Source organism: Andrena cerasifolii, chromosome 13 (assembly GCF_050908995.1).
Source record: "Andrena cerasifolii isolate SP2316 chromosome 13, iyAndCera1_principal, whole genome shotgun sequence".
NCBI lineage: Eukaryota > Metazoa > Arthropoda > Insecta > Hymenoptera > Andrenidae > Andrena > Andrena cerasifolii.
This window is the reverse complement of record NC_135130.1, coordinates 11,477,425-11,492,767: the sequence shown is the minus strand read 5'-3', so window position 1 is coordinate 11,492,767 and position 15,343 is coordinate 11,477,425. Positions and strand designations below refer to the sequence as shown.

The following is a 15,343-nucleotide window of genomic DNA, read 5'->3' as shown; positions in this document are numbered from 1 at the left end:
GGGTGAACAGTCTAGCCGGACACCGCACACGCGCGTAAGTGACCAATATGTAAAAAATGTCGTCCATCGATATCTACTTTTTAAATAATTCAATAAGGCTTCAGACACATTCAAACGCGATTATTCGTTACTTTCTGATTTACTCGGTAATACTATTTAAAATTTACTGCTCTTTTCCTTCGCGTGACTTTCAATTCTTTTAAATATGACCGAGCATCGCGTCAAGCATCGAAAATACATTTTAAAATCTAGGTGTAAGTACTTTTCGCGACAGATAACGTAATAACCGTGTGTATCAGAAAGTTCACGGGAATTTTTTCATACTTGGTGTTACGATCGATCTCGTTAGAACTTACAGTCAGTTCCGTTTTCTAAAAAAAGAAGAGGAAATTCAGTTACATACTAAATTCGATTGGAACAAATCACGAATACTGCGGTAGTATTTAAGTGGATTCTCCTGCTCAACTCCCGACCACTGTGGTTTCCCGTTAACACCACCGAATGGGTTTCTCGTAAAAATCATCGATCTTATTGCTATCTCCGTTTTAAATTGAAGTAACAAAAGCTTTTGCAACTCATTCGCTTATTAATAAGTTCTGTGAATGTATTACATGCTCAGGCTAGTGACAGAGCCGAATGGCGAATACAGGAAATTTCAGTGTCTATATAAAAGTTGTATGCAAAAGCATTAATTAATTGGGCCATGTGGATCGAATGCGGTGTAATGTTGTGGCCGTTTAGAAAAGTGGGCGAAGGATAAGGATGCGGTGATAGGTACTATAAAGATAGAAGGATGTGTAAGAATAACGAGGGGGAGCAATGATATGCTACATAAAGAAAAACGTTCGCCTTCTGCGTCAGAATTGCCAAGTTTGATCAGTTCATTGGAAGAAGTAATGACTAAACTGTGTTCCCTAACAGTCCCGCTATCGCGTCAACATGCCTCAGAAGCAATGATCTCCACGAAAGTGATCTCTAATATCAACTATCTTCACTTTAAACGAATCCAAACATTTCTGTACTGTATATTGGCGGTCACATTATTAATTGGTATAATTATATAATAAGCTAAAATATGTTCGGACATCGTGACCAATCACCTTTACTCTTGCACTCCCAATACTCGCCACCGTACACGTAGCATAGACTGTCTGTGTATGGATCCTGCTCTTTTTTGAACCATAACGGTTCGTAAGTTTCGTACGGTAAACCTAATAATGTAGATTAAATCTTTTAGTCATGCTTTCCCACGGAAATGTCGGAAATCGCAAAGGAATAGAATGTGGTATACCTTGGGCAGCTGCTTTCTCGGCATCGTGTTCACGCGCACGCCGAACAATCCTCTGTTTTTCCTCTAATCGAAGCTTTTCTACATTTGCCTCGTCCCATTGGCCATTTTCCATTAGCCTCTGATCAGGCCTATTTCGGGAATCCGTAGGAGCAACTCCCTCTTCGGGCTCGTTAAGCTGACACGCTAATTCCGTGAAATTGTAATACTTATCGCTGTCATCGCTGTGGAAACATCCAATTACAATCGCGACGTTAATATCCACGCGAGTAAGGATAAAAAGTAGCGATAATCTCGCGAGATACTTACGATGGCATGCGACGTTTCCAAGCGAGTATATGCGGGCCTGTTTTATACACTTGATTGTCCGGCGCGCCAGACGTACTAATTACAGGAGCAATCTCTATCTTGGAATCCCACGTACCTTGTACAACCCACTTCACTTCGTTATTAGAATTCATTACTACCCCCTTCACTGTGCGTTGACTGTCCCTCGAGAAGTACGAGTACGGCGTGTACTTCAAATGGCACTTTATACCTTCCTTATGATTAACAATGTCGGTGTCCCCGCTTTGATCAACCCATAATTTTCCTACTATGATATTGTGGACAGTAGTTGTGACCTTCCGCCACGTGTAATGCTTCATGCCATCGTCCATTTCTAAGTGAGCAGTTCCCAACGGTATCACCTGCGTCAATACATAAATCGATTAAATGCGATTCGCAGCGTCGTGGAATTGGATATCAAAAAGTGTCGCAACCCGAGAAACTTACTTGGAGATACTTCCCGCGGAACTTAGACGCCATGGTGAATTCTTGCCAGCAACGCCACTTCCGTCCCTCGCAATGCTGCGCCAGCATCGGGGGGTGATGGGAAACTTGCTCTGATATTGCTCGCCATCCTAAATCATCGACGCGATCGCATTCAAACGTTTCGCCTAGTAAAGGATTGAAAGGTTTGCCGGTTCTGGAAGCAGTCGTGGAGTAGCTGGATATAGTAAATGCTGCCACATAAGCCATTTGCTCGTAGCTATCTGTGCACTCTGCTGCCCTGTTTCAAATTAAACCAAATACAGTTTCTCTAGCTGTATACAACGATTTAAGGGCAAATTAGAACTGAGTGTACCTGTCAAGAATATCCGCGTATTCATAATCTTCCGTGAGCCGCTGGAGCATACTAAGCGGCTCAGAGAAGTTGACGGGCATGGGAATTTTTGATAACTCTTTGCCGATGCAATTTTTCATGATACTCCATAAATTTAATGGATAATTTGGTTTCTCAGGTACCCTAGTTCTCCGTTTTCTTTTAGAACCTGTCATCCCGGCGCTGCCACTGCTGCCATTATTAGACTGCCAAGTTGTCTGTTACAAGAAATCACAAACCATGTCTATCATTTTCTCATTACATAGGGTAAATGACCCAATTACAGTCACCTTAAGAGGTCATATACGGTTCTCACACATATCACAGAATAAATGTACCTTTACAATAAAAACAGAATTAAACCAATTTTTTAGTGCCGAGAAACGTACAGTATGTTCGATTTCTTTATATACACGCTCTTATTTATCTAACTATTGAACAATAATCTTAATATATAAAGCAGAAAGCTTCTATATGTTTGTGTTTGTCTGTCGCCTAAAAACTTTCGAACGGTAAACTCTGGGGTCACGGAATATACCTCAACTCATTATGCCTGACTAATCCAGATAAATGTGACTATTTTTACCAAAAAAAAAGTAAAAAAAATTTGTTCTCTTTTATAAAATCAGAATCTAAATTTGGGACGAAGCGGAGTAGTAAAGCTACACTGCATTCCACTTTAGAGCGGACTCGTTCCGCGGAGAGATATACTGTTGATTGGTAGGAAACCGGCGGGGATGGTGCTACGACCAATCGCGTGAGTCAGATCCGTGGGAGCTGCGCAGATCGGTCGTAAATCGGTAGGAGCGTGGGTCCGCTCTTATATGGAATGGAGTGTAGTAGCGTGTATACGAACAAACAGGACGTACTGTATATGACCCCTTAAGGATTGACACTGACATTATTGCAGTTTTTGTACTTCTCGGCAAAAAGTATAAGTTTTTCTAATAATTCACTATTATTCAATATGTTTGTGACTCTCGAAACCTCTATTTTTATTTATAAATTCATTGATTTAAAAAAATATGTCGGCAGTTTTTACAGTGCGTTACTGAGAAGATGTCCGGCGGGACGGCACAGGGGCAGGAGAGGTACATCTCGTCACGCGGTGTTGCGATCTGATTCGTCGATGTTTTCGCGTCGGCCAATAACAAACAATTCTATGGGGGCTTTCGGGATGTAACCAGATGTGAGCACTCGGACCCGCGTTCCTTCTTCCCGCCAACACCTCAGCTACGCGCAGTACTTGCGCCCAGTGATTCCAGAATCGTGGGACGTAGGACTCCCACTTTCCTCCCATCGCGCTGCATGCAAGCATATCTCTACCCCTGTCCGTGTGTTCAGCAGTGCACAGACTCGAAATATGCTTGTGTGTACTGCGATGGGAGGAAAGTGGGGGATGACGGTAGGTCACAGTGGGGGGGTTCCACCGCCTTGCGATTCTGGCATCACTGCTTGCACCCCAATTAATGCCAGCTAACCAAATACTGTTTACCTCATTTTCAGGTTATGTCGCTTCTCGTACACCAGCAACTACTGCCGTGAGAGTAGTTCCAAAATGCTTGAAACGCTTGTACCAATCACTGTCACCCGAACATTAAAAAAAAAAAAAAAAAAATTGAATCGTTGAATTCCGAACGTTATTATATTCCGAAAAATTATATTTCGTTACATTACGATTTTCTTTAAATGTTTTGACGCTTCTAATCCTCGATCGTTTTATCAAAATTAATGAAGATAGAATGAAGTGCTGCTTTTTGTATTAATTATTTTTATGGACGACTTCGCAAGTTTCCCTTCGTTATTTTAGGCGAAACAGCTTAGGGTGGCAGTGACTGAGTAGGTGGCAGTAATTGGGTCCTTCACCCTACTCTTTTAAATCATGAATTCGGTAATCTGCTTACATTGTCCAGATTGTCTGTATTTGCAACAGTGGTGGGAGTTTGCACTACCACAGAATCGGTCACGATAAGAAAGGAATTTGCACCCGCGTTATCTGACAGAGGTAAAGGTGTCTGATCTCCTTCTGAGCTAGAGCCATCATCACTGCCCTGAGAATCTGTTCGATCTCTCGAATTGCTTGTAGCAACACCGGGAATACTTAAAGTGAATGTGTCTGATTCTTGCGCGTCATAGAATTCTGCATTATCTTCCTCGTCTTCTGATGGGGAAGATGTACCAGTTGTGTCTGCAACAACAACCAAAATTTCGTTCAGTTCGCGCGTACAATAATAAAGCAACTTGAATACACGAAGAAAGCAAATAAACAGATTAATGTAAAAAGGAAAGAGAGAATGGTGAAATAGGCGAGGCTCAGCTTAGCTGCTATTAAACCTCACCTGAGAACGGAACTGGCAGAGAAAGACAAGTAAGAGGAGGTCGGTGTGGAAGTACAGAGCGCAGTGAGGATTCAAGAGATGGCTACCTAAGATACCAGGATGGTTGAGTAGAAAGGATTTGGTGGCACATATATGCAATCTAAATGAGATTAAGGTGATCAATGACACGGTGATTTAATTATCAAACCCAGTGGTAAACATCAGAACCTCAAATGGAGAAAACCTTCACGTGTCGTGAGTCATCGTGGCCGTCAAGATTAATGATAAAGCGAGACTACACGGAACACAAAGCGTCCGCGAAAGCTATCGACGCGGGTTAGTTACGCAATGGAGAAGTGTATTTCGCGCCAATAACGGGCGTGCTACGGAACTGCCGGAATATTTGCCGGGAATCCTGGGAGATTTATCCGGAAAACTACACCGCTGCCTCGACTCCTCCCCCTTTACCGAACCGATCCGAGAAACGTGGGTATGACAACTGCCATTGTAAATCGTACCCGTCCTTTACCACTTAATCTCGGTCCACACCTGCAGTACTGGTGCGAAAGAGTAACGAATGCTGAATCACTAGAAAAGTGCTGGTAGGGTGTACACACACGCACATATCTTTAACACAGTGGCAACTAGTACAATATACCGCGCATCAGATTATGCCGTGTCCCGAGATCGGCTCTACGGCTCTCATATATTCGGACGTTGCTAAAGCACTTGATCGAAGCCGCGGACCGTTCGGAGCCGTTGACGATGACAGAGACTCCTCCCCTTCGACTGGTTTAAAACTCTATCGGGTTAGCATCTCCTCCGCTGTGATCCTCTCTTTTAGGCACGATCGCCGAGAACTCCGAAGCGCGACAAATTATCACATCGAATTTTTACGCGGTGGGGAACACCACGGAGAAGCAATCGTGGTCAGAAGAACTCGCACGAAACAGCGATTTACAAGGCCATCTGAGCCTGATTAAGCGCCAAGCTTGGGAGAAACGACAGCACACCCGTGCGTATACATATATATTATATGTACGCTCCCTCCCTCCCTCGCCCTCTTCCCGTAAGCCCGTCCGTCCGGCTGGCTGTGCTCTGTTGCTGTACTATACTGTACGTACAATCAGCACAATGTAAGTGGAATATATGTATAGTGCACGCTTTGCATGCAGAGGTCGCGACACCACTCGGACCAAGCGGGAAGCTTCTTGGAGCGCCATCTGGTTAGGAGAGCAGCGAGGCGCGGTAAGCCGCGAAAATTCAAATGCACGTGCTGCGTGGAAACTGAAGCGGGTCGTGAGGCAGGGAATGTGGATATGTACGCTATATCATGTAACAATTACAACATCCCTTCACCCACGAATTTTTCAATCAGTTAACACAGATTTCTATTAGATCTGGGGTGTGACCGTTATAGGGTTAACAGGCATGATCAACATCGTGTATCGTGGACGATATACAAAAAAAATAAAAGCTCAACGCAACCATGGACAATCGGCAAATATTCCAATTCATCTTTTTCTCAGCATACACATGGACTCGGGGCGCTTGCATCGGAACACGAGTTGCAGTACTACCAATGTTAGAAGAGAAAAGAATTCAAATAGATTTACGCGATTGTCTGTGGCCCCCTGCCGGTGCCACCGAGGGGATCGCGTGCTGCGCAGCCTCTTCCAGGTGGGAGTGCTGCCTAGCCAGCTGCTCGACCATTTTCTCTATCCGCACCTTCTGATCCCGCTCGTGCTGCAGCATCTTCTTCCACTTTGGTTCCTGCAGCTGCGCTAGTTGCAAATACTCATTGCTCTCCTGAAATCACAATTTGCCCTATTTTCTCTACGCGACTGTTACACCTTCAACAGAAACAGATTAGTAAACGGTGCGATACGATTGACCGGAGTCAATCATTAAATCACCGAAATTATTGGAATCGTCATTATTCGGAAAGTGCCATTAGCCTTTGTGACGCCCCCTTGCATGCAACAAGCATTTAGTGGCAAAGCACTACTGTCTTCCGCAGCGGGACATATTGCCGCGCATCAGCTGCCAGACACTTTCACCCGCATGCTACTATCAACGCTGTGATTCGAATTAGTAGATTCAACTCACATTAACCATAGCGCTGGCGGTAATGCGAAATAGCCTGGCGCGTTCGCTGACTGTCTTCATTATTGCCGCTAATTCTGGCGATGGAGGTTCGAGCGCTTCGAGGTCATTTAATGCTCGCTGTAGCATAGTCTCCCTTTTGTTGATTAAATCGTTAATGGCGTGCAAGTTTTCCCGGCGCTGGGCCAGATCCTTTATCACCGACACTTGCTCTGGCTTTTGACTGTCGTTATCCTGGAACTCTTCCTCCTCTTCTTCTGGAACAAAGTTTTCTTCGCATTACGTACGCCCCCTTAGCAACGTCGCGCGAACCTTAGGACAGACTATCCGTGACGAATTTTAAAGTAACACGAGAAGTTGGTGCATGAGAAATTCTGATGCATCACTCAACTCGCTTCTTGGGAATACAAATGGTTTCCCTAATGACGCGTGTTTATCGATTATCTCATAGTACATTTTTTTTTACAATGGCCTGATTTTTCACAGATTTCTGGAAAGGGAAAGACAAAGTAACGTATGACCTCATATCACGCAGTCGCTTTCGAGATAGTGAAAAGGATTAAACAGTCTATTTTGAGTCATGATTTAAAGGTCGATGTGGACAACGCGGAATAGAACAAAGACCGCGAAATGGGGCCAATTATTCAAGACCGCGATTTTTGTCTCTTTTGCTCGCGTTTATCTCTGTTATGTTCTTCTGCGTTATCTGTTATCAAAACGCTTTATTTGCCTAGGGAATTGGAAGTACGAAATGCGACGAATTATTTAGTTTTGTTATCGTTCGAGAGGGTAAATACAGTTTGGAAGCTTAGAAGACAAATGTACCAACAACATTCTAATTTTGCCAAATGAACTTTAGAGAATTTTACCACTAATTATTTCTGGGTGGTCGCCGACGTGGCACTACTATATTGCAAAGTAGAAACTACGAAAAGCTAATGGACACACAGATAGAGCAATGAATACAGAATCACGAGAAACGAATTCTGAGCCGTGATTGAATATAATTTGTACCATTATTTAATCAGATTTCGTATCACCTAAATCATTGTTCATTGATCAGTGCGTGAAAAAATGTACTTGCTCTCAATGACACGCATCTCATAAGAGCTGCTACAGGCAATTGCCTTTAATACTACATTATATGGTCTGCAGCGTGTTAATAGGTTCGTTGCTGAAGGTAGCAATTGATTCTTGCTCAGAATTTGCAGCCATTGTACAGCACAGAGGGATAGAATCATTCAGTCATACAGCCCCCGGGGCCATTATTTAAAGAAAGTTTTAATTAAATGTCTACCGGACTTTATTAGTGGGGCGAGGGTGCATAGACTCTTCCTTGAAGTATTCAATCGTTTGCAAACAAAATGATTGCCTGGCGAGCTAAAAAGAATCAGTCTCTGTGACTGCTGGACCAAACGACTGCTCTATCAATTCAGCCATTCAGACTATTAATAGATTCCTCCAACCTAATATTCCCAATGGCTGCTGCCTACTGTTTGATCAGCCTGACAAATGTAATCGTCACAGGCAACGAGTAAAACTCAGCATACCAAATAACTAAAACTGCACTTTCTGCTCTAGAACGTGTAGGACGTAAAGGGACCGACAGATCAAGTTGGGTTGATTATTGGGCCGTACTCCCAGTGGCGGATTTGACGGGTGACCAATGAGCTGTTGCCGCCTGGGCCCCTGCTCTAAAATGCCCCCCACCTTCCAAAACCAATTACGATTTTATCCAGACTACTTTTTCCCCTCATAATTTTCGTAAATTTATTTGCAATTCTGTAATACCACCCGGGCCATTTTACTGAAATCCGCCACTGCGTACCCCCTTCTATTGCCAATGCCCAAGTGACTAGCTCTAACGAAGGCGAATAGAGGGACTATATCGTCATACAAACCAGATTCCATGGCTTGGATGGCCTTGGCCTTCGCCAACTCGAGGGCCGTGACCCATTGTTGGCGCTCTACCTCTGTCCCTGCCTTGATGTGGAAGGTTTGCGTGCCGCCGTTGCTCACGACAAACGTGCAAGCGTCCACGGTGTGTATTAAGGCCCCGTGCAAGGATATCGTGCCGCGGCACGTGTGCGACATCTCCGCGGGATTTCTAAACAGAGAAGATAGAACGCGACAGTTCCGCGGACAGATTCTTCAGCCGCTGGGTAGCCGGATGACACAGAGAAAGACAGATGTGAGTTTGCAATTAGTCGCTTGCTGCGTTCGGAGGTTTATCCAAGCCAGAAAGAACGCTTCCCGAGTCGGCCGGAGGATGAAATGTGCACACGAGTCACCGTGACAGAGAACAATCGGTATCGCTTTGACCGACGGCGATTCCATGCAATCGAACGGGTCAACTGGATGCGCAAAGAAAAAAGAGAGAATTACATGGATTTTAGGGAACGATTCCGCGAGATTGTCCGCGATTTCATAGAATCGCCGATCGGGGTACATTCACCGCAACATGTACAGATTATCTCGAAATAAACAGCATAGTTTTACAGAGGGGATTCGTCTCCAAAAGCCGAGTCGAAAATGTGGAATGAATGTTTTCAGGACGATCCTTCGTTTCTGAGAAATCGGCTTCGAAAGCGCGTCGAAGCATGCGCGCGCCTGAGCCTCCAAGCGTACCCCCATGGGGGGGACATCCCGTGCGCGAAGGCTTGTAAAGAAAAACGTTTATCTTACGTCTTCGACTTATTTTTGGCAGAGGAATCACTTGCTTACGCCACGTATGGTGGAACACTGTATACAAGCGTAACGATCAAACGAATACGGATAATCTGCGTTAATGCGTTAGAGCGCAGGTAACGGGGTGTAGATTAGCGGAATCGATTACGATTTTCTCCGTAGAAGTATTCCCATTACCATTGACCGACACGCCACCGTTTCTATTTGCGCAGATCTACTCTGAAGAGGGACCTATGTGACATCGTGGGAAACAATTAACAACTAAAGGATTAGAAACAATACTCGAGAGTCTGCCTGATGGTCGAGAGAAGGGGACAGATAGCTCCGCGGATCGTGCCATGCACTTTGGGGTCAGCGGAATTAAATCTAACACGCAAGGGATCGAGACATCGTACTCGGCAAAGGAACGATCATCGTCATCGTGATCATGCTAACGCGTTCAGAAATTATTATTGCATATTGTCCGCATAGGTTCAAGACCAACGCGTTTGAATTTCTAACGGTCGATATATTCCGATTTCTAATACCGCTCGTCTTACGCTTCGTGGAACCGTCAAGTTACATTTCCTCTATTAAATTGCGTGTATATTTAAGTGTAATCGATCGTACGTCGTTTCGGAAGTATTCCTGTAAAGTGGGGATACTGTTTTATAACGTAAACGTAAATTGTGCAAGAATAAATGAGACGTGGATTTAAAGTACGAGTACGGGTTATCGAGGTCGTAGGGATGGGGCGGATGGAAGCGTGATTCGATTTATTCGTTGTTCAGTCAATAGTCGGTCTGTGCACGATGAGAACACGATCGGGTGGAAACCATTTTGCTGAACACAATATTACGACATAAATTGTAGGGAACGGAATTGTCGTGCAGCGTGTCACGGAAGGCCTAAAGCCACGTTCCAACGCGTGGAGTTCCAGATTAAACACGCAGGAACGCGGCTTAACGGGTGCTTTTACTGACCTCAAGTTCAAAGCTTAAATTTCCCGCCCCCAGGGCGAGCAGTGTATCGCTACACCGCTACATCTACTTGGAAATTAGAGGATAATTATGGTGACAATACAAATGGACTTCTTTCCGTAAAGCGACAATATAGATTAAAAAATCGGTACCTGTTAATACCAGGCTACCCATCGCGACTATAATTACTTCTTGGAACATTACCAACGGGCCAGTAAAAGCTTTGCACCGCTAAGGTCTTCGCGATACCTCCCGAAGGGAACTGGATTTAACAACAAAACGAAGCAACGTGTCCAACAACACGTAGCAAACACGGATAATACGCAAGTACATCTGTACACACAGAGACACAGAAGTGTACGACTTTATACCACTTTCCTTTCAGAGTAACGATGCTTTAATTAAGAGAAACTGTCTTGTTCGGGAGAGGGGGTGTCGTGTATAGATATTAAACGGTGGACAGGAAGCAAGTAAAATTATTAGAAACACTGACGATAATTGTATCATTAACACGTAGAGCTCTGATATATGTATGTATAGTCTATATATACGGTAATATGGTAGGCAAGGACTGTATATAATGAAACGTGAATGAAACTCCAACATCGTCTTTATCTGTTTAATTACAAAGTTCGATTCAAAAGAAGAGTCAGGATATTTCGGCTTTTTTTTCGATAATTTTACTACTTACTCGGAGGCTCTGCCAGCCTTCCGCTTGCGTCGTGTTGATATCTTTGGCCCCCCTGTTGGTTCAGCCCTAAACAATCCACAAAACAAATAGACCCCGTTCACATTGTGCAATAGTGTGGCGAAACGGTATTTTACTACTTTCTCTCTCTCTCTTTTTTTTTCGATAAAAAATATAGCCTCTCTCTCTCTCGTCTTGCCCTATTTCGCGGATTCTTTAAAGGTCGCGTTCGTCGCTTCCGATTCAGTTACACGTTCTCCTCCTCTCTCAATTTCCGTTACTCTTTCTATCCTATCTATTTACCTTGTTCTTTTCGTTTCTGAATGGCAACGGTGCAGCAATACCGCACACCAGCATCCGTGCGTCGCGTGTATACAGTTTTTTCGTGCGAGAAGCCACCGACGTGATCACATTTCGAGGATCGTGTGAAGAAAGAAGAAAAGAGAGAAAAAAATTCGCGGGGCATTCTGTTCCGCTCCATATTTTTTGTCCGCGATCCGGTAAAGGCATTGCAAACTCAAATCGCATAACTGTGCCAAGCGGAAAATCAAAAGAAGTTGAAAGGCATTGCGTGTCGTCAGGGAACGCGGATGTTCTAAATATAAAGAACCAGAATAGTGGAATATCTTCGACGCGACGTGCGTTATATTCGTCCTCGTCGGAAGTGAATCGCTTTGTATCCGCGATCGGTAACTACGATCGCGAGATTACAGGACTTCCGAGCCTCCGGCACCGTCCGTAGCGAAAATTATATTAATAAAGCTAAGTTAAAGGTAAACTCAACGGAAAAAAACCTCTCGCGCCGTACTCGAAAAGAATATAGAAGGCAAATATGCAATAAAAGTTCTCTGATGCGTGTGGCAAATGTAAGCGAATGTATACATATGTACAAAGTACACGGCCCTTGTGACCGATCTGTGTTCTCTCAAATGTTCAGAGTACCTCAAGGCAAACTTTAAACAGGTATTGGAATATTACAACATGTACAGCTTCGTGTACATGCCAGGGACATTGGTCCAACTAAAATGGATAAGTATGGAAACATGAAAACATGAATCTAGGACAAAACTAAGATTAAATTCGATTAAGGGCACTTGGATAAACCGTATTGATAATAGTATCCAGAACTGGGCCTGCACTGGCTGCTTATATACATGCATACTTCAAACCGTTAGATGCGTAGTACGGTACTTTCTTTATTACACTTTCGATATAGACATAGTTCGTGGTTCATGGTACTGATAGAATTGCAAGCATAATTTGATACTATCTTGGATATCGATAAGAAGTTGTTCCCTGTTGTTTCTCAACACCTTAATCATTAATGAATACAACATTTTTTCCTTATATTTCATGTACAACGATCAAGATTCCAGTTACACCGTGACTATGCTTCTGTCTAACAGATGGACACAGTAGGTTAAACGCACAAGCTACTGCTGTTACTTCTCGAACTATATTTCCACATAAAATCAATGTAAAGCTGTCATCCCACTGCAGACTAGATATATTCGGAGCGCAAGAATCTGGGTAAAGCTTCGAATAGGGAACAACCCTGTATCGTATCCAAACAATCAACTCTCTTCGCAGTAATAGTTATTGTTGTATTTTGTTGCAAGAAAAAAAAAAGAGCATTACTACGAGACGAAAAACGTCGCGAAGTGTCGGCTGAATTTACGAGAATTCTAATTCGCGCCAGCTTCTAGCGTGACTTTTACACAGCGCTAAATTGTGAATCAAAAAAACGAAGCGTACTGACACGTAGGAAACTACCTGTAATATGACAGTAGGCCATTGGACAGGACGAAATATCTTCGCTGGTAACCTTTCAAATAATTAGTCCACTTAAATAGCCATCCTTTCACCTCCTGCGTATTGTGCTGAGCCTTTGGGTCACCCATTTTAAAATACGTTGCGTGTTCACACGCGTTTCTCCTGAAATTACAATACACTCCAATATCTGCGTACACATCACCCGTGTCGTACAGCCACCATTTTGATGAATTCCCCTTTGGCCCACGGACTTGTGCGCTCCGCTAGAGTCGGAATTGTAACACTGTTCCCGTCGATCCGTCGAGGCACACCAGAGCAGCGATACCAACGGTACCCGAGACCTGTGTGCGTAAACTGCCCCGATATTTGGAAACGGGTATGAATACCCCCTTTTACGCGGCGTGATAGACCGCCACGTTCCTCGGTGACGGTGCCTAACCTTTATTACTCGAGTCACTTATACAGGGTGTCACGAAACGCGCAAGACGTCGTCCCGAAAAATGGATTGAATTTCTGAAATCGAATTCTCTCGGGCGAGCTTTCGTGATCGTTCGAGAAAATTGTAACTTCTACAGCGTTGTTCAGTGCGGCTTCGGTTTAAGCTGTGAGCGTCCGCAAAATTTTTCATTTCTAATTGCAATATATTCTCAAAATTTGACCAGTGAAATATGTTGTTTATTATACATTGCTATTTATGTGCACACTCGAGCGATATTCAGAGGAGAGCCCGATGAAACGACTTTTGCTCAGGCACACGTGTCTGTTTACAACGAACTTTCATAATTGATTTTCACGATGACGCAAGTTCACAAAAAATTATATGTTTTCTAGGGCAGAAAGAAAAAGAAATTGTATATTCTGGGACTTCCTGTACAGTGCTCATATATATGTATCCAAATACATAAGGAAATCTGATTACGGGTAATCTGTGATCTTGCAGATTTCTTGACATTCTGTTCTTCCGTGTTTCCCTCTCTATCCTCGCGGAAGAAACGACGTTGATCGAAGGAATTAATAATCAATAGTTTCGGTAACGAAGGATCTTCGTGCAAAGTGTTTTCGTAATTCAAATTGTAATTTAACGTTCTTACGAGGCACACAGCGCGTGTTGATTTTCTCTTAATACCACGTGAATGAGTTCACCTCACCGCGAAGATTAACAAAATTCTTACGTACTTTTTGAACTTGAAGCGATAACGCCAGCGAAAATACGTTCGTTCTGTCATTTGGCGAGATGTTTGTACGGTCTGCTCGGATGGATCGTTCTGCTCGAGATGTCATGAAGAAAGAGCACTCGGCACACTCTTCGATTAGATGCTCGATACTGACCATTATCTTCGAACCAAACCAAGCTCTTAATTTATCTGAACAGATCGCACAACGCAGCGACTGCTTGACTACCTCCTTATTCTACTTGCACGAAGAATATGTTACGAATTTCAATGTATTAATAGTTATCTAGACACTTCACGTGCTCGTAATATAGGCATATAAAACGCAGACACGCGAATTTTCGTATTGGCTGCGTGTATTTGTTGTCTGATTAAGATAATTTAATATCCATCCTATCGATAAGGCGATTGAATAAATGAGTCGATGAGAGGTGGAGTTGAATCACAGACGAGGAATACGATAGACCTAACATCTTATGGGATTTTGTGTAACGCGAACTGAATTACCAACTTATTCCTCAACGTAAAAAACTGCAAGCCTTAGTTTTAATTCTTACCGTTAATAGCGTTGTTATCTCATTCTCTTCTCAACCGATAACATTGGAAGGGGTTTCAGAGCTGCCGAATTGTATATAACAAAAATTTACATTGCATGTTAGACGTGTCACATACCTGGTTTGTTTATTATAAGAACTTGTAAAAATTCGATGTCAACATTTTTCCACGAAGCACATAAACTTCGTTTATAAACAATAAACGATAAATGTACCAAGGTTTGTATCTTGCTCAGTAAGTAAAATAATATGCTATTCAAGTTGAAAAAGTTTTTAGGATTTTAAGTTTTGATGTATCCGAGTAAAAAATCGTATTTCGTGCGCCTGCGCTGCTGAAAAGCAACAGCGACATCTACGGTACAAATTCTACGATTAAGCCTTTACCCCCTCTCTTAATTTGAATGGAAATAAATGTCTTCGGGTAATTCGACAGAGGGTCTGAAGGTTAATAAAACTCTTACTATAGAATTATAAGCTATTTCGAATGATTTTCAGTGTTTGTGAATTTGTAGGGATCACTCGGTACCTCTAACTGTATGGTGGCGCCTGCTGAAGCGCCTTCAATAATGTTTTCGTAACCTTCGAAGTACGAAGAATTTCACTGTTCACGGTTGAAACGAACGAAAATAAATGCCTTCGTGTATCATACGTAT

The 15,343-nt window shown here is 43.2% G+C and overlaps 1 protein-coding gene across 7 annotated transcripts; it reads right to left on the bottom strand.

The window, feature by feature from the left end:
- Positions 1-77: 77 nt before the first annotated feature.
- Positions 78-14,492, bottom strand: Osbp (oxysterol binding protein). Of its 7 annotated transcripts, XM_076825202.1 has the most exons (14): positions 14,294-14,492; positions 14,141-14,229; positions 12,965-13,126; positions 11,195-11,260; positions 8,758-8,963; positions 6,860-7,113; positions 6,367-6,559; positions 4,337-4,620; positions 2,415-2,650; positions 2,063-2,339; positions 1,598-1,977; positions 1,292-1,512; positions 1,101-1,211; positions 78-371 (listed from the first exon to the last, which is right to left on the bottom strand). In XM_076825202.1, exons 1-14 carry the CDS (start codon positions 14,294-14,296, stop codon positions 346-348), a joined length of 2,508 nt encoding a protein of 835 aa, XP_076681317.1. In that variant the 5' UTR covers positions 14,297-14,492; the 3' UTR covers positions 78-345. The 7 variants fall into 7 exon arrangements, with proteins under 7 accessions (XP_076681317.1, XP_076681314.1, XP_076681316.1 ...); XM_076825199.1 differs by having other exon boundaries at positions 78-1,211; positions 14,294-14,485; XM_076825201.1 differs by having other exon boundaries at positions 78-1,211; positions 6,860-7,110; positions 14,294-14,480.
- Positions 14,493-15,343: the final 851 nt, after the last annotated feature.